This window comes from Calonectris borealis, chromosome 3, assembly GCF_964195595.1.
Source record: "Calonectris borealis chromosome 3, bCalBor7.hap1.2, whole genome shotgun sequence".
In the NCBI taxonomy this organism is placed as follows: Eukaryota; Metazoa; Chordata; class Aves; order Procellariiformes; family Procellariidae; genus Calonectris; species Calonectris borealis.
Window position 1 is genome coordinate 36413281 of NC_134314.1, and position 19897 is coordinate 36433177.

The window sequence follows — 19897 nt, forward strand, 5'->3', positions numbered from 1 at the left end:
TATATGTGGCGGGGGTGGCGAGTAGTGTTCAGATGATGTATTTGAGGTTTTAAAATGAGTCAGTAAAATACAATTGGACTTTGATCTCAATCTTCTGCCTTGGATCTTCTAACCATTTTCTGAACAAGAAGTGAGCATGATGTTCTTGAGCTGGATTTCTTACAACTTGTGGTCCGTAAAAGTACGGAGCTGTGGGAGCTGCATCAGTTACTTGCTGCAGCTCCCTAAGACACTGACCCAGCAGTAAGAAAAACAGCCTGTCTGGCAGGAGTACTTTTGTCTTAGGCTGTGGCAAAATCTGAGTAGAGATGAGCTGTGATCCAGAGTCCATATTCTGCTTGGCCTTATACCTAGGTTTAGGGAAGCCCAGGACTTTCTCAAACCTTGCAGAGAGTTAGTGTCCTACCAAAAATGAGAGAGTTGAGCTGTGGACAGGATGTGGCTAATGCGGAAGTTGTTGTGGTCTGCAGTTTTCCCTGCTGCTGAGATCATGTCGGTGCTAATGGTATATTTTGTCTGATTCGTTGCTGTTCAGGCACTTTGCCTTCTGTGAAAATATGAACTCTTCTGGAATAGTACAAGAATTAAAGGTTGTTTTAGAATCATAGAATGGTTTGGATTGGAAGGGTCCTTTAAAGATCATCTAGTCCAACCCTCCTGCTATGGGCAGGGACGTCTTTCACTACATCAGGTTGCTCCAAGTCCTACCCAACCCTGAACTTCCAGGGATGGGGCATCTACAACTTCTTTGGGCAACTCTTCCAGTCTCACCACCCACATCATAAAAAATGTCTTCCTATGTCTAATCTAAATCTACCCTCCTTCAGTTTAAAACCATTGCCCCTTATCCTGTCACCAAAGGCCCCGGTAAAAAGTTTGTCCCCATCTTTCTTACAAGCCCCCTTTAAGTACTGAAAGGCCGCAATAAGGTCTCCCCGGAGCCTTCTCTTCCCCAGGCTGAATAACCTCAACTCTCCCAGCCTTTCTGCATAGGAGAGGCGTTCCAGCCCTCTGATCATTTTCGTGGATTTTCGGTGGGTTTTATTCTTAAAGCATACGTTCCAGATCTTTTTTTGAGATTGAGATAGTGTAGATGATTTCTTTGCAATTACTGTCTCTTGCTGAAATTACTATTTGTACATTCTTGCCTTATAATAAGGGGCCCATTATACTCATCTCCCCAAGAAAACCGATGGATTTACTGACAAAACATGTTCTGTGTCACTTTCTCTGAGTAGCTCTGGATACTTTTTTGTCTTTTGCTATTCATAAGTGCCTTTTATCTCATGCTCTTTTATCTTAAGAGAAAGCTTTCAGCCTCGTCCCTCAGAATTACTTTATCAGTGACATTGGTGAACTTGGCAATAGATTTTTCTGTCCTCTTCTTTTTTTTTTTTTTCTTTTTTTTTTTTAAATGAATAGATTTAGACAAGAATCTTGCTTTTTTACTTACCCCTTTCTGAAGGGGGAGTTTCTCCTGAGTTCATTACGATCTGTAGAGGATTGTCTGTGTTTCAGCCCATTGCCTGTAAATTACACCTGTACTTTTTGTAGGAAGTACAAGCTGATACGAAGAGATGAAAAAGGAGGCAGCACCTGAAATGTAAGCATTTCTAGGAGCTAATTTGTCTCTGAAAGAATTATGGTTTCTGTGCAGAGAGGGATGACAGTAAACAGTTCCTGGATTGTACTCATTAATCCGCAGATGCTGATTGTCATTAGTTTCTAGTATTTTCTCCTTTAATAAAGGGGGCCAACTAAAAGTTTTACTATTTGGAAACCTCTGATTTACTTGCTATTTGTTATTCTGGTAGTAAGACAGAAAGTACGATTGTCTCTTTTCCAGTCCAGCCTCTCTGCAGTGGCCTGCGGTCAAGCATCTGAGGTTTTCAGACCCTGCAGCAGCTTTCAATGCTGCAATCTGCAGTGCTTAGTTTATTTGATTTGACTTGGATCCTGGTCGAGTATATATTCTTATTTTTCTAAAATATCAGTTCCATTTTCACTCTGCTAAGTACCTGGAAGTGGTGTTTGGCAATGTTTTCTTATTGCTGGACTTTAAAAACAAATTATCATTCAAATATGTCTCTCTGTTCTGTTATTTATACACGTATGTATTTATCAAACTGATAAAACTCAGTGCAGGTTGCTTTCTTGCTTATCTCTGTATTTACTTATTTACTTTGTTTTGCTTTATTACACTGCAGTGAGAGGGTTATATAGCTGAAGTTCAAAACTTGACAAGACAAGTGAGTTCAGGGAAGGGGCCAGAGTTGTGAATTGGTTACCCCCTGGGAGTCCCTGGAGTATTTCTGAAGCATTCAGGGGAGCAGCTGGGGAGAACAAAGTTACTGATAGGCTTAAGATTACGATTCAGCTCTTGACTTTCTCTGTTGGAATTGTACGGTTGCCTGAACTTCAGGGGCTGAGCGTGGCTCATCTAAAAGTACTGAATGTACGGTATTGTCACTAGTTAGTGTAGGCTTTCTTCTTCAAATATTTTTCTGAAAAATTAGTTAAGTTGTGGAGAGTTCTTGAATTGCTGGTGAATTACCAAAAATCCAAAAGCACTCAAAAGTTTTTTGTTGTTGTTGTTTTTTGTTTGTTTGTTTTTCTTGAAATGGTGGTTAGGAATATGCCTCTGATTTTCTTGTGAGAGGATGAACTTTGTTGGGTTTATCTGTGTTCGTATGAGTTAGAATAAATTACTGGGGTTCAGTCTACCTTGACCTCTTTCTGAATCAGCTTGGCAAAAGCTGATGTAAAATGCAATATATGCTTGCTTTAACTTGTACGAGCCCCTGCTGGTTACACCAAGATATGCTTTTAGCCGACATTTATGATGGTCTACAGAGGATTAAAGTTCTGGGGTCCCGGTTGCTTATCATGACGTGCAGCTTCTGCAATTCAGATTATGGAAGCTATATTTACATACCAAACCAGTATTTATAATGAGTGATAGAATTTCCTTTAAGTATTTGGGAATCAAAGGAAGGACTTTCTTACCTTACTATTTTTTTCATTTGCATAATCTGATTTTCTGCTTTTTGTGCTGGAGCTGAGGTCCCTTGTGTTTGGCAGACTTGAGGCTGATTGGGTTTTGTTTTGTCTTGTATACAGAGCTCAAAAAGAAACCGATAGGTGCATAGTCTTAAAAGAGAATAAACACATCAGTTTCTGTATTAGGTCACCTGAAGATGAGCAGTAGCTTGGCAGCAGGATGCGTTGGGTGGGGAAACAGGGCACTCTAATTTGACAGTAGGAGAGTATGAGATGTAGAAGATGAATGGGTGGGGAAGGCTGGAAAATGACACAACTGGAGGAGAATTTAAACTTCATTAGCCTGGAGAGAGTCATCCTCAGTCTTCAAGAAGCATTTGTTCTTTCTGATGTTTACACTTGGAAAACGTTGCACACGAGAGTGCAAACAAATACACCATGGAAGTGCTAGCTGAAGGGGTTTGAAGTTACCTGCCCTTGTTGAGGCTCTTCGTTGAATGTGATTTAAGCTCACATGCTTGAGCACTGCTACCGGTGGTGATACGGTGTGGTCTCTCAGCTATAGGGGTAGTCATCTCCAGAGTTCACCTCATTAGCTTGAACTACTCCAGCAGATCTGCAAGAAAGCATCTCTATCTGCTCCTGTGTGTTCTTTATACGTTATCATGAGATGGCTTAAGATGCCTTTGATTTTGCTTTGATGCCTTCATCTGTTTGCTGAGTCCTGCTTTGTTCTTCCTTTCTTCCCCTCTCATTGCCCTCTGGTTTCACTAGGGCTGACTTAGACAATCTGAAAGCATTCAGTTGGTTTGAACAACCTCTTTCAAACTCTGTCTCTTAGCCATATTGGTTTTCTTCTGTTTTTTTGGTCTTCTTTTCTGTTTAGTAATGCTTGTGAAGTAGTGTCCAGACCATAACTGAGGAGTTCTTTCTTTAATTTTAACTTCAGCTTTTTTTTTTTTTTTTTGGTCTTTCTGAAATTTGACATTGTGTTTTGCTACTTTTGCTCTTTCTGCTTGTTGCTATTACTGGCTTAGGTATTGCTGTTGGTTGAAAATGCTTGTGCAGATCCCCTTGGCATGCTTATTCCTTGGTTTGTCAGGGAGCTCCACTCGGGTTATTGTAATTAACAAGAATTGGGACAGAAACCTCTCTATTTTGTTAGTAGAAACTAAAATAGGAACAATGTTCTTGAGAGAACAGTAGCTTAAAAAGCTGGCAGAAGAGCAGGAATCACAGAGGAAATCATCAGACCTCATTGATCCTAATATGAATCAAGTTTAACTTCCCAGTGTCATAGTCAAAAGACCACAACCTCTGTGGTTAGAGTTTTACAAGCTTAGAGTTGTACAAAATTAATCTTGGTCATGTGTAACAGCAGTTGCAGTTGGACAAATACTGGCTAAAGAGAATTGGTACTAAAGTTTGACAGAATTTTATAACCAGCTAGAATTTTATTAAGAAATTAACTAGAACTACGTTGCTGCAATTAAGAGCTGTTTCAGCCTAGCTTTCGTGGTATTGAGGGTTTTTTTCTGTGTGTTTTGTTCTCGTTTTTAACTGTTACTGCAGTAGGATGCTACTCCATAAACCCCATCTCGACAGATCAGGTCAGTGCTTGCCGTGGGGAGCGCAGGTGGGCACAGTGCACATGGGGGACACAGTGGCATCAGGTGCCACAAAGATCTTTGACGCTCGTCTGGTGAGGGACGCATTTCCAAAAACCAGTAAGCCTAGTTGGGCAGAGCCCTCCGGAAAGCTTTCCCCACAAACACTTGCTCCTGCAGCCTCTGTTATTGGCAAATGGGAAAACTTTCCACCAAGCTTTTGCAGCTAGCTATTGTGGTTAGGCTTGTAAAAGTGAGATGTTGCTTTTTGGTAGATCTGAAATTCTTGAAGCTAGAACTACTGTTACATTTGTATAGGGTCCCCAAACAAAACTTTACATAAGATGATGGGTTTTTCTTTTAAAGGTCTAAGCAAATGCTTCCATACTATAGCCTGCTGAGAGCTAAATCTGTTAGCATTGATGACAGATGGAAGCTGCTTGTTCCCTTCAATTTATTCTTTTAGGTTTATAGAAATTAGCTTTTCTTTTTTTCCCCTTCATGTATGCCTTGTCCTTCTTCATGGAAGTACATCATGTCAAGTACAAACACAGTCACGATTACCTCAGGATTTAATACGAGGCAATATCAATCTGCTAGGTAATATAAGATGTGTATTGCTGTCTTCCTTTGCTAAGTCTCTTTCGACCTTCTGTCTTTTCTATTCTTTGTCGTCTTCTCACACGGTACAGTTCATGAGAGTGCTTGCTGCTTCTCCTCTGCTGGTGTGCAACGAGCCATCCTTCTCTGTCTCCAGCCCCTCTTGCAGACTTGTTTCTTCTGCCATACCCACAGAGTTGGCATGTTTGTTGTAATTGCCCAAACCCTCCTTCCTTTGGCTTTCTCGGAGCTTCACTGTAACGTCCAATGGCAGATTTCCTTGGCCATGCAGTATTTATTTTTGTTTCTTAGGCGGTACTGAGGCTCTTGGCACTTAGTAAACAACAGCGGAAAGATACTTGGCCTTTTAGAAATCTGTTCAGTTAAAGTACGAATTATGTTAGATAATTTTACTACAATAGGTGCTTTTTTAATGATCTCATTCTTTTTTAATGAGCTACTTTTTTATTATGTGAAAGGTGCGTGTACATACAAAAGTGATAATTGATTAAACGTGATGCATTTGAAAAAGCATGAAACAAATGTATTTCAAAACTGGAAGAGTTTCTTGCCCACAGCTCAATCCATGTAACACCTTATTTTCAGAATAGTGATAAATATGAAACATTCAGTTCCTATGAAGGGAATTTCCTGCCATGAATTGAGTTAATAAATCTGGTTGTTTTCAAGAACTTGTTGGGTTGCAGCAACCATTTAAATAGTTGCAGACAAAGTGGAGGTGGAGGTGGTTTTTTTTGTTTTTGTTTTTTTTTTCTTTCTTTTCAAAGTACTCGTTCGTACTCAGACCATCTCCTGCCCTGGATCAGTATTTCTCAATGCGGCCAGGAGAGGAAGAGGCAGGAGCAGGGAGCAAAGCCAGGAGCGTAGCTGGGGTGAATTGGCTCGAGCAGCAATTCAGACACAGGAAGGTGAGATGGTTTAGAGTAAGCTCTACAAGTCTTTCGCCAAACCTGTCTCTACTGCACCCCGTCTTCTGTGCCTCAAAGTTTCGTCTTCAAGGATATATTTCTGGGGTTAGTTGTGTCTTTTCCTTTGAATTTCAGAACTTCCTCGTAAACCTCGTGTCCCACGGTGAGGGAAGTGGAAAGAAAGCATGGATTTTCCAGGCAAAGGTGTTTGAGAAATGATAGGGAGCGTTGCAGGCTTGCTTTACCGAGGCCCAGAACAGTTTTTTGTAATTGGGAATTGCCACATTTAATGTGGAGAGAATAAAATTAGATTTCTTGTCTGCTTTAAGCATGAGGAATTGGCTTGTCTTTTTTCTTTTTTTTTTAATGTTTTGAGTAGTAAACACAACAGCAGAGTAGGTATTTCCTACGTGAATGCTAAATACAAAGTGAATACAAATACAAAAGAGTGATTTTTATGGAAGTACTTCAGAAATCAGTTTCTAGCTGCTCAGTATTGAAAACATGTTGATACATGCAAATATACAAGAAAATGAGCATGCCATGAGAATAATTTCATCAGCTGCTGTGCTCAAATTGTCTCCAGCAGTCAGAGCATGTATCTTTAAAAGAAGTTTTTATGTAGTAATTCTCAGATGCGTGAATTATTGCTCTTTGTTTTACTTGCCTACATCTACAAAATGTATTGGCAATTAACATGTCAGCATTAACATTTTCAAGACAAATTGTTTTTGAAGATACTTTTGTGCTGTGCTGTATTCTAGCCCATTTTCTTCTTTTTCGGGTTGGCAGAAGCCTCCGCTTGACACAGGTACCTTGCTGACGTTATCATAAGCAGGTATGAAAACACTGCAGTTTGGTATAGCTAAACTAGAGTGTGTTAGAGCAGAGAAGTTTTATGGTAAATTGCAAAAGTAAATAAGAAATAAAAATTGAATGGGTTTAATATTCAGTTAAACAATGCAGTTACGACTGTATTGCGTTTAGCTCCAAAAAAAAAAAAAAATATCTCTGTACTATATGTGCAGTTCCTTTGAAATATTATGTCACCTGCAGTAGAGTGCTGAACGCTGCCTAAGCTTTGATTTGTTGAAGTTTCGGTTAAACACTGAACAAGGGTTGAAAAAATAACTTGACTGACAGTAAGCTACCACTATGTATCAATGTTTTCCTCTATCTGGTCTGCCCTGTGTGTTCACAGGACCTTTCCCGAAGCGTTCTCATGGGCCCGGTACAACCTGCAGAATTTTGAGCAGCTCTTAAATACACAAATAGTAGGTTTTTTTAAATATAAAATAACTTATGTAATTCTACTTTTACTCTGATAATTTGCTACTATACCTATTCTGACTAGTTTATTTTCCTTGGACTTAGCCAACCTAACGAGATACTGTTAGTTGTTTAATAAAGTTTAATTTTTCATTTGTTTTAATTAGTTAATTCAGCAATCAGTACGGTGCCTTAGTATAGTAAACTGTTCATAGGATAGTAAATCAGACCATGCAAATGCCTACCTCTGGGCTTTGGTAACAAGTTTAAAATTGCATTACTATACTTTGCCTTCCTAGAATTCTTTCACCTGATGGTACTGTTTGATTTCCTTTTGAATACCCTACAAAACCAAAATGTAGTTGTATTACATTCTTTTAAAATCAATAGTATTTAAGTAAAGATAAGTGGGAGGATAACGTATTTTTGACTGAGGAATTTTTAGTTGTTTCATATACTCAGTGTGTTATGTATCATTTTTTTGAGAAACAATATCATTAAACGTTCCCCAAAAGAGGGAATAATAGTGCAAAAAGAGTTAAAGAAGAGCTGGCGGGTGTTTTTCTTTCTGTTGTAATCTGTGGAGTGCAGTATAGTTTTGTTTTGCAAACAGTTTTAACTGCTGGCTACTAGTGTTTAGCCAGTGCTGAATGTGTTGAATACTATTACTGATAATTAAGCAAGGTCTGTTACTGCTTGCCAATTATGAAAATATAAAATCTGACATTTGAAGGAATAGCTATTAAGTTTACCAACTACAGACAAAGGCTTGTTTTATTACTGTCCCTCTCCTGCTCAACGGAGAGACAAACTCCAGTACAGGGTTCCTGGTCTCTTTTTCTACTGACTGCAGAAAGAGAAAAGGGCGGCTGGCTTCCCGGTTATAAGCGTAACCTTTGTGAATTCTCTTCTTCGTGTTGGCGGAAGTCTTAATTGTGGAGACCAAAATGACCTGGCACCTTATAATCAACTACTTTAATCTTTAATATATGTTGAGTATATATATACAAATACAAATGTGGAAGATGGCTCATTTTGACCTCCTTTTGTATGGAAGCATCATTCAGGTGACTCCTTGTGTTTGTTGGTGTTGCTCTCAAATTTGTTGCCTTAGTGCTTTTAGCCTGGATATGAGTCTTTTTGCTTTCATAGTTTTCAGATATGTATGTCTTAATGAGTAAAGCATAGTTTTATGTTTTAAAAAAGTGCTGTTTTCTTTTCTAAAGGACTTATATCAGGTAGTTGAACTTTGAACTTTTTTTGTTTCTGTTCACCTTAAAATGCTGGTCTGGAAACAGGCTATTCAAGAGCTGGTTCAGGAATAGACTTCATGCATCTGTCTCAAGGGCAATGGCATATACATCAGCTGGAGGGGTAGATAATAGAGCAGGTATGACCTGATAGGTTTCGGTATCCAATTTTAATGTGCTGCCTGTCAGAGTCCCAGCTGACTGAGATGGAGTGGTGCCAAAACCAAAACGTTACAACTGGTTTTGTGTCGCTTCTCAGGCAGAAGGTTGTATTTATTAAAAATAATTGTCCCGTGAATAACTACTACACTCGTATTTAGATGTTTTCACCCAATGGCTTCTTAGACGCTTGCAAAGCCCCAGGTATTTTTCTTAAACGTGCATTTCCTGGTGGTGGCTAAATTCAATCACTGCTCTGTCCTTCAAGAGGATTTTTTTTAGCTCATGACACTCCCCTATCATAATTTATTAATAAAGCATGAAGTAGGCTTAAGAATATGTAAAAGTGCAAAAGCCCATGTCAGTGAGCAAAGCAGAAGCCTCCAGATGTTAATTGGGGAGGTTGGATTCTAACTTCTGGCGGAAATTTTGGCAGTAATTTCAGGGTTTGTTTCTTGTGCGACATGGTTCCATCTGGAGCCCTGGCCATGCTACTGGGAATGTAAGAGAGAGCCTTGTTTTTAGTGGTTGTGTGATATATCACTTAAGTACTAATTTGAACTAGCATTTTGAAAGCAAATTATAGTCCTGTGAAGGAATGAAGGCCTGGTTATATCCAGAAATAAACTCAGCTGTTTAGCAAGTCTGCCTGCGACGGCAGTTGTACTTAGAGGTCAGATCTGGCTAAAAAAAAAAAAATTAAAAAATCATAAAACTGCGGTGTATACTAGATCTGATTTACAGTATCCTAAAGTAAAGAAAAACTGGCCAGCAGCCAATTGTGAGTGAATACAGATGTTGTTTTACAGAATTTATCGTACAATGCTGGCAACACGTGATGAAGATGATGGTGTTTTGTAGAGTTCTTGGGATGTGGCAAAAGGTTTGAAGTAAATAGGAGTGAAAGTGACATTCGAGGTTTTAGAACATAAACTTTCTATGAGTAGTTGAAAGAAGTTAATATGCTCCGTTCGTGGGGGGGAAGTAAACTCCACGTTTTCCTGTATTAAATATAATGTTTTAAATAGCATGAATTGTGTGAGTAGAACACACTAGAAACATTTGTTAAAATCTTCCTGAGCTTCTTACATCCTGAACTGCGTTTAGGGAGAAAAAATCTGATTAACCGAGTAAATTTAAACACAAAACCGAGTATCAACACTAAATTAAGAACTCTATAGCTAGTTTTTCCCGGCTCTTCAGAACATTACTTCATTTTAAAAATATTTGACTTTGCATTCTGAGTCTTTGCTTTAGAATTACTTTTTATCTTCTATCATTTCACATTAAAGTTAACAGCAAATTGTCTTACTCCTTGACAAGTAAGATGTTAAGACCGTTCTCAAAGCGGTCACAGCAAGCCTTTTCCTTCTCTTCAAACCTTTCTGAAGTCCTTGGAGGCAGCAAAAAGCAGGTCATGTGCAGCACGTCCTGACGGATCCTCTGTGGGACAAGAGTGTCCTTTTCTGCTCGTGGTTGTACGACTTTCTGGTGGGCCAATGACTTTTTCCTTGCTGCTGCTTATGGCAAAGGGGTCTGCAGCCTTCCCCGGCTGTGAGAAATTTTGGAGCTCCTTTTTCCTTCGTATGTGGGACAAGAAAAATGTGGGACATGTTTCCTAGCTTACAGACTCTTGCATTTTGCTGCCAGTGTTTTCTTTGCTGCTTGGCAGGCTCATGTCGTTCATGCTGAGAGAGGCCAGTTACACCTTGGTGATATGAGATACTTTTTACAAATTTTGGAATCACTGAAACATGGCAGTTTAGTATGTGAATGAGTTTTGGAGGGGAGTGAGAAAAGGCCAGAAGAAGTGAGCCTTTCAAGCTGTGTGGACTCCCTATTCTTGTTAGGATAAGGTCTATAAAGTAGATTTTTCTTTTAAAAAAAAAAAGGACTAATTCAGCATATTTAAAATGGCACCGTTAGCCATTCAGAGTGTGCCAATCCTGGCAACTTTCCTGGTTAGTTCAGTGAGCATTGCATGCACTCAAATACTCCTTTTAATTGGGACCTTATTTAGCTGCATAGCTTGAGGAGCCTAAAGTTTGAATGTCTTGGCCTTTGCATCTATTTCGCTTGTAGACCGTAGATTCCTCTAAAATGATTTTCACATCATATTTTTATAGAAAGTAAGGTTGATGTTCCTCGAGAGGCAGAGTTGTAATGTCATAGTATCAGAGGTCAGTCTCTCAAAAGCTTCTAATATGATAAATCAGTTGTGACCGAATATATTCATGGGTTATTTAAAAGCTGTATGCCCAGCCACGTGAAAAGAGTGGGCACGTTCATTCATCTGAAATGACAAGAGTCTGTGTTTCTGCTCACATGCTTCGACACATGCCCGTTACAGAAATTCAAGCATTTGCACACCAAATCAGGTACAGACAAGAATCTATTAGTCATATGACCCACTGTGTGCATATATATATGTGTGTGTATACATGTATACACACACATATGTGTGTATATACATACTCCTAGTATGGTCTTAGCTTTGAATGTCTTGTACTTCTATTTTGATCATGAGATAGACCCCCTTTTTGGTTCACAAGTTAGGGAAATTGGGAAGAGAGCTGCAGGGATTAGTCTGTGGACCCCCCAAAAAACTGATCCGTTCTTGAATCTGCTCCATACCCAGGTCTCAGGGGGTCCTTTGTAAGCAAAATGTCACAGGTTGGAAGAAGGCTGGAAGAATCTTGCCCTGACAGGCTGGCTACTTCCACATGGAATAACAGGAATAAACATAATAAACTAAAGTCCGTATAGTGAATCCTGATAGCTTACTAAATTTGTATACAAATTTTTTTTGTTTAGTTTTTATTTTATTTTTCTTACAGGAAATACTGGATAGATCCCACAATGGAGGACGGCAAGCCCGTTTGGGCTCCACACCCAACCGATGGGTTTCAGATGGGAATGATTGTGGACATCGGCACTGACAACTTAACTATTGAACCTTTGAATCAGAAAGGCAAGGTAAGTGTCTCGCAAGCAAAAGAATAGAGAAAAACCCTACAACGCTATTTTACCTATAGGCCAAATCTTTACCAATATCTACCATTATACACAACCTGAAGGAGTGGGAAATCAGTTTTCTCTGGCTGAGGATCTTTGTTGAGCTTTAGCTTGCATTGCAAATGAAATATCCCACTGATAAGAAGTGCTTGCTTTCTGTCAGTTATCTGCATGTGTGTACGTGCTTGCAAAAGACAGAAGGATTGAATCTCCGTAGCCATTTGAGTCAGTACTGCATACTTTATTTTTCTAAATTAGAGACTGATGAAGAGTCTACTGTTGAGATTAGCTTCTCTCTTTTCCCTTAAATGCATAGAGAGAGTGTCCTACAGGGGTGTCCTAGACTCTGGCTTAGATTAGACACCTTACTGTTAGCCTGATGAAGATTGAGAGATGAATCCTCTTATCTCAAGTACCTCGAGAAGTAACACGATGTCAAACAAAGGTCCTGTGGAATTGCTACATCAAATTAAAGGCAAAATAAATGTAACTTTTAAAATGAAGTTCTAATTCATCCTAATTAGAGCGTTCCAACTGCTTCATTTATCATGACATCTTTCAGATTCAGTATGTTGTAATTAAATGTCAGTTTTTACAGGAAGTACATTGTATCTATCAATTATCCGAATTCAGATGGTCAGCATCCTGGCTTTTACTAGCTGGAATAAGATCAGACACTGTTTTAAAAGTTGTGATTTTGGTCTTTGTCAATATGTGATATGTGACCTTTCTAATAATTTTGTCCTTTCTGTATCTTCAGGTATGGAAAAGACAAAGCTTTGTTTGTAACTTAACTTCTTTTTTCACATCAACAATAATAGAGAATGCCTTGTCACAGGTCAAAAGGTTATGCAGCAGTCCTTCCTTTTGGGGGGGAATGTTTATAGGCTTTCTTTTTTCTACATCTTGGAGAGGAAGTTGATTTTGCTTTTTTTAGAAATATAAAGCAAGTGTAACGTCTGATTTTTGTGTGTGAGAGAGAAAGTCTGTATGTTTAGTAGTAGTATGCATTCTTCAGTTTGGGGAAGAGAAAATTATTCAGACTAGAATATTAAGTATTCCAAAACTATAACTAAGTAGTCTTTAACTGACTTAAAAGATTTTGACCCCTCCCACTATTTCTGTTTATATTTCAAAATGGTTCTGATGTGATAAAGAGCAAAAGTCTGTATATTGAAACAGAAACAGGCAATAAGAAGATTCCTGAGTCACTATTTATTTCTAACATGTGCTCCTTTCAGGAAGCATATATAATTTTTTTTTTCTTTTTTGTGAAACCAAAAAATGATCCTAAAATACAAATACTTTGCTTCATGGTTCACAACGAACAATCTCTTTTGTCTAAAAAGTTTGCTATTCTGCTGTTGGCTGTTTTCTTGAATTAAGCAGATCAATTAAGGGCCTAACGTTCATTCATCTAAGGGAACAAGCACTTCACAGTGTAAATACCGTAGAGATTATGATCCTATATTTCTAATTATCAAACTTCCTTATATTAATAGAGATGGAGTAAAACATTTTCTTGATTACCTTAGTCTTTTCAAGGTGTCATTGATTTCTTTTTATAGTGAAATATTTCTCATTGCTTTTTGTCTTTTTAAGAAGACTCTGTTCTTGTGCGCTTAGACCACTAATTTGAAGTAGTCAGCATTAATACCCATTATTATCAACTTTGTTTACTTAAAATGATAGTTCAAAAGTGCTCTTCAGTAAGAAGGAGTGATTCAGCAGCTACAGAGTTGCCCATGATAATTACAGGGAGGAGAGGAGTAACCTGATCTTGTAAACATATCCGGGCAGTGTAACTTATTATTATTTTTTAATCTGGGTCATTAACATGTCATATGTATTCTCTGTAGGCGCTGGTAGCTTACCAGAGATCACAGGCTGAAAAGGAAATGTGTATGCATATGTTTGATTATTGCCTTTTATACCACTTAATGGTTAATTAAAATATTTTGTTAATAACTGCAATAAATGCTGCAAGGCAGCAGTTTCATGATATCTTAAAATCTTCCCTCCCTTCCCCACCCGTCGCTAGCTCTGGCGTGGCAGAGTGGCACCCTCTCAGCTCTGCTCGCCGAGCTGTGCGTGACACAGCAAACGAGGTCAGAGAACGGATCCACCTTAAAAATGAAGAAGTGGAAAGTTTTCAGGACAGCAGCAAGCAGTGGCAGGAGGACGAGGACCTGAGGCCAGCATGGCCGTAGATTGCTCTGTGTTATGAAACCAAGTTACCCAGTCCGGACTGGCTGAAGGTGGTTGGCCAACACACTGATTTACTTACAAACCAGCAACAGCAGTTTTGGGTACCGCAGCCCATACAGAGTTAACAACGGCATTTACATTTCTGTGCGGAGGTTGGGTGTCTAAAGAGAGGTGGGGATCTGAGTCACCTAGCTTGCGTTGTATGAGAAAGAGTAATCCAAGCTGCAGGAGCGTGTTATCGGAACAGGGGATGTGTGTGTTACACGATGGGAGCAACTCCCCGGAAACTAAATCGTCGGCTTGCAAGGCTGATAAATGCCGGGACTGGAAAGACTACAGAGAAACTGGAGAGGGGTTTGCTAATGAGCATGATCCCACCTAGGGCTGGAGCACTGCCCTGAGGATGGGCTCCAAACCGGAGCGGGGGCCGGGACTGGGAGCCCTGGCCCGTGTCCCACCGGCAGTCGCACGCCGGTGTGCAAGGAAGGAGGCGGGTAGAAAGGCAGCCAGTTGTTAAACCCAACTAGTATTGCGTTTCCACTTCTACTTGGAGTGTAGTTTTCTGAACTTACTGGGAATCCTAACCTCAGATCCTGTTGCATATATCTTCCTTTGTTGTGTTGCTTGATGCTGTAACAGGGAGAGGCAGATGACAGCCAAACGGGGAATTTACTCTTTTCCTGGAGGTAGCAAATCTAAGTAAAGCAATTAGGAAGAGATGCCTCGGAGGGACTTGCAGGTTGAGATGCCCTCCCGGGATCCTCGTGGCACTGAGGAGTGGGGGGCAGGCGTTTCCTAGTGCTTCAGTTAAGTGAGTTTCTGGCAGTTGTTGGGAGGGCATGTGGTGCTGCAGGCACTCGCTGACACCCCTCTTGCTGTCAACTGAGAGGCACCTTACGGCTCTGTGCCAGTTCTGAAGGGTCATGGAGGACTTTATGGGGCACCTGCTCTGGTATGCTGTGAATAACCAGAAAGGTATTTTCCTGGGCTAAGTATAAATGAATAAATGTACTTTGAAAGTAAGGATCAGAACGTCCAAAGTTCAGTGTTTCAAGCTAAGGTTTTTTTTTTGCAGTGAGCGCAGCTTGCTTGCGTGAATGAGACATGTTCTTGTCTGTCTTACACACCGTTTGTACTGCTTTAGGTTGGTTTGTGAAATACAGCTGAGAGTAGGGATGTCTTCTGTCTGTATCTGGAAGATACAATGGAAGGCATGGTTACACATATTGGATTACATGGTAGAAAGAAGATCCTGCTTGAACGGAAAGGTATCTTTTTTCACTCATCTAGTTGCTGGGAGAATAGTTAAGATTGCCATTGGATTTCAAGGGCTGCTTCATTACAAAGAGTGGGGGGAAAAAAAAAACCTAAACCCTCTGTTTTGCCTCCTGAGACCACTTTAGTGTCTCATAATATTTATATCCTCTGCATTTTCTTAGAACAAGTTTGTCCTAAGCTTTGTCTTAATGCAAAAATCTTCCACCAAATGCCTGAAGTGTTTTCCCCTTACAATAAATGTTTTTTTAAAAAAAAAAAGGGACAGCATAGTAAACAATTTCTTTGGATTTTTTTTATTGATAGACCTGGGATACCTCGCCCATTTTCCTATTTAATATATTAGTTTTTAATAGTAACTGGCAATACTGAGCTCTGCACATCTAGCTAACATACTTACCTACAAAATAAGTAATCACCTTACATAAAGCAGTAGTCCAACTATGACATACAGGAGTGAAATTCTTTGTTGATGTAGTTGAAACTAGGCTTCATGTTCTGATCTAAAAAAGTCCAGCAGAAAAACATCAGCTTTCAGATGTCGTCTTCATATTGCTTATCTGTTTTATCACTTCTGAAATATTCTAGAAATTAATGCACAGTTCACACTGAATGAAAAAAAATGGAGGAGGACATAATACAGCATGAATTCTCATTATTTTTTTTAATTGAAATTTATCTTGAATCAGAAGGCTGAGTGGTGAGGACATTGAAAAAGCTATTCCTTCCTCTTCTGGGATAGATCTGGTATGGCTGGCTTTAGATTCATGAAATGTTAAAGTATCAGAGACTTGTGAAGAGTCTTACAGAATAACTGGGTATCGTGTTCATTCTCTCCTGTAAAAAAAAAAAAAAAAATCCTGTCTTTGTTAGTGCTTAAACTTGAGTTACACAGCAGCAGACAAGAATAAGAAGTGAAGTTAGATTTTCATGAAGCCAGTCATGCTCTTTTTAAACTTTTCCACTGTTTCAAGCACAGTGAACTGATTACATGGGAAACTGTTGTGTTGAAATATATCTTTACCCAATGAGATATACCTTTATTGTTGACAAACTTGCAGAGAAAATTATTAGGATAATATGTTCTAACTGCAATATTGTTAGAGGTAGGAAAGGGGGGGAATCTCTGCCCTGCTAAAACTCCGAATTGAATAGCAGCTGGCAACTTTCTGAGGTAGGTGGAGACGTTCAGGTCCTCCGCAGCTCCACCAAGCTCTGATAAAGGATATTTTGGAGGAAGTTGGTCTGATAGACATTCAGACATTCCAACGTCATTGAGCAGCTCTGTTTCCCTTCGGAAAGCTGGTTGCGCATATTTTACTGCATTAGATCCTGATAAGGGGATGACAAAATATAATTTATTATGACTACCAATTGCATACTTTATGATAACTTTGTAGAGAAGGGATATCCTAGACTTACTGTTTTCCGACTGGCAGCAATTAGTTCTGCTCTGAGACATTTTTAACTCTTCCTACTTCAAAGGGAATTGGAATTTGTGGCTGTTCATGATGGTGTAAGCTACAAGAGCTCACACACTGTGCCTGTTGTACTGAAGCAAAGATGAAGCAAGTTGCTGTATTTCTCCTAAACTTCCATGTGAGATGTTTCTCCTGGGACTATCTGGCTGAGTACAATGTTAAACAAGCAAACTGGTTTGTTTATTAAGGTCATTCTTTAGATCCAGTTGGTTGCCTTTTCAAATATTAGACTAGACTTCTTGTCTCCATTTCCATAGGGAAAAGGAGACTGTGCTTGCAGCAGCATGGCAGCTATCGTGTTTAATTGGTGCAACAGGGTTTTTGTTCATTCATAGACAGCACAAACAAGCTATTACTACGGTAAACAAAAAAGTATAATTAAAAGCTTACCTCTTACAATAGGTATTTTTGTGCAGATGCTGTAATGCGTGTGTGCTGGGATGTTTTTCCTTCCTTTTTACAACAATATAAATTATGATTTCTGGAGAATAAAGAAGAAACAAAGTTGCTTTTGTTACAAATTTTTCCAGTTGGACATGAACACTTGATAAATGGCTGTTTTGTGTAACTGGAATACAAAGGTTGAAGGAAGGTCTTGTTTTACTTTAGTATTGATTTATTGAAGAAAAAAAAACCCAACAAGCAACAACCAAAGCTACAGTATTTGGGGATACAGAGGATATTACATATTGAACATTTATATTTTAAGTAGGAATGTTTTAAAACAGCATATGATGATGACAGCACAGTGCTTTGAACTAATAATTTGATTTTTATACTTCTATATATACTTCTATGATTCTTTGCAAAACTGAGGAAGTTGTATGTCCTTTACAATGCTGTTCCCTTTGCAGTACTTTTTTATCCTTATTTTTTATATTTTACAATATTACATGCAATTTTGGAAATGAGCGTCAAATATTATTGCAGTAAAAATATATATTACAGAGACTGCATTTTTATAATGTAGTGTAGTGATGTAAATGCAGCAGCTCCTATCTGCATCTAGTAACTCAGTAAAATTTCCAATGCTGAAGTGTAAAGCTGGTAACTTCATTTTAAACCATGCACAATTACAGTGCACTCATTTGTGTCATCACATCAGACATCTTTGAACTATATTTCTAGTTTTATGGAATTCTGACAATGTTAATATTTTTCATCTAACAGACTTTCCAGGCTGCTATCAATCAAGTGTTTCCTGCGGAAGAGGACAGCAAAAAGGATGTAGAAGATAATTGTAAGCTATGAATTTAAAAATAAATTATGCATTTGAAAAAAATATCTGTATAGAAGAGAATATTGTTTCCTTACAAGCTTCCTGTTTCTTCCTTGTAGTTTTTGTTTTGCTTCTTTGCTTGAATTTATTTGACCTCTACTAGTCCTTTAAACTTCTTAAAGTAAGCCCATTTTAAACATAATTTGTTGTGTTTTCAGTTGAACACTTCAGAGGAAGTCATAGTTACTTGACTTCAGATATATATCAGATGTCACCTAACTGCATCAGGATCAACTGCATTCAGCGTTACGGGGGTTAACTATATATTTTATAGTGCTGAAAAAGAACTAGTTGCTTTATCAGCAGCTGTATTGTACAGCATTTTCCTGCATGTAACCCATTTGTCAGATAGCATTCCTATGGAAGTACAGGTAGTTGAAAATAAATTTTAAGATAACCTTCCCAAAACTGGCAGCAGGAATCTGGACCCATCAGGGCCACTGGAAAAGGAAATAGATTATAGTGAAGTGGATACAGGACTGCTGCTGGAGAAGGAGTTTTGAGGTAAACTTGTATAGTAAACTTAAGTGTTGATCTGCAGGGCTTTTATTTTGTTAAATATTTTGTAGTTAGATGTGTGGAAATAAATACAGTATTCAAATCTGAGGAGAGGGGAGAGAGTACCAAGAAAGATGAGTAAGCGCTAGCATCAGCTTTTAGAAAATTGTTAAACAAGTATTTTGCTGCTGTTGCTCTGTGTGAGCAAATCAGAGAGACTCTCGTGTCTTGAAAACCTGATGAAGGAAATTCTTTTAAACGTTTCCTATGGTGCTTACTGGTTGGTGAAAATACCGATAACTTTGCAAATGGTGGGCAAAAGTATCTTCTATTGTTCTTCATTAAAAATGGAGGTTAGGACTTTGAAAGTTGTTTAGGTGATTTAACCACAATTCCTGTTTTGGAATCGTGGTTAGTATTTATATCCCGTGACAGGAAATACAGCTGTTACAGCTGCTCCATAAGGAACAAGAAGCTGAGACCTGAGGCTTATGATTTGACTTAGATGGCACGGTGTTGTTACAGGTGGAACCAAGCTGATAGCCTTGTTTCCAGTTGCTTATATTTTTGCAAGCATTACGTTGAAACTTTTCAAAGCTGGTATCTGTATTCTCTGTACATGATGATTGTTAGGGAAATGCATTTAATCTACGCGTCTGTCACAGTGATTTTACTGAGATGATGTCCTGGCACCTCACTGTCTTAGTGTCAGGGAATTGAAATTTGGAATGAGATTATGGAACTAATTTGAGATTCCAGCAAAATACTATTCAATTAAGTTAAAACACCCTTCCTGTCAGAGAAATGCCTTCTTTGGCTTACTGAATAAAATATAAGACTTAAAAATGCTTTGTCCAGTAATCCTTTCTGTATCAAACATTATTTTGAGACTTTTCTAACATATTCTCGCTTTTTGTTCACTAGTTGAGGTTTATCTCCAGATGTGTGAAACCCAAGTTCATTTTCCTTCTCTGTCAGAGGGCATTTGTGCTGAGCGCATTGATCTTTAAGAAGAAACTCTAGAAGTACTGAGTGCTTTCAGTCTTTCCTTATAATACTGTTCTGAAAAATCCTGAAAAACTAGTTAATAATACACTTACCATTCCAACCTATGCTTTAGTGATTAACTCCCTTCTGGGAGGTAATTTGCTGAAGTATTGCTTTTTTGCACCCTTAGTCTTTCATATCCCAAATGCATTAGCTGCAACACGCACCTTTTTGAGAATGTAGCCCTTCCTTAAATGTGAATTTTCAGTAAATATTGCAAACAGTACAGAGATAAAGCATTTACTTCTTTTTTTTTTTTTTTTTGAGATTCATGCTCTTC

The 19897-nt window shown here is 38.7% G+C and overlaps 1 protein-coding gene across 2 annotated transcripts in view; it reads left to right on the forward strand.

The window, feature by feature from the left end:
- The window catches only part of MYO6 (myosin VI), a 115371-nt gene that overhangs the window by 20082 nt on the left and 75392 nt on the right, over positions 1-19897 (forward strand). For both annotated transcript variants that reach the window (XM_075145343.1, XM_075145344.1), the window contains exons 2-3: positions 11652-11790; positions 17964-18033. In XM_075145343.1, coding sequence (XP_075001444.1) covers positions 11674-11790; positions 17964-18033 — 187 coding nt within the window. In that variant the 5' untranslated portion in view covers positions 11652-11673. The remainder of the gene's footprint in view (positions 1-11651; positions 11791-17963; positions 18034-19897) is intronic.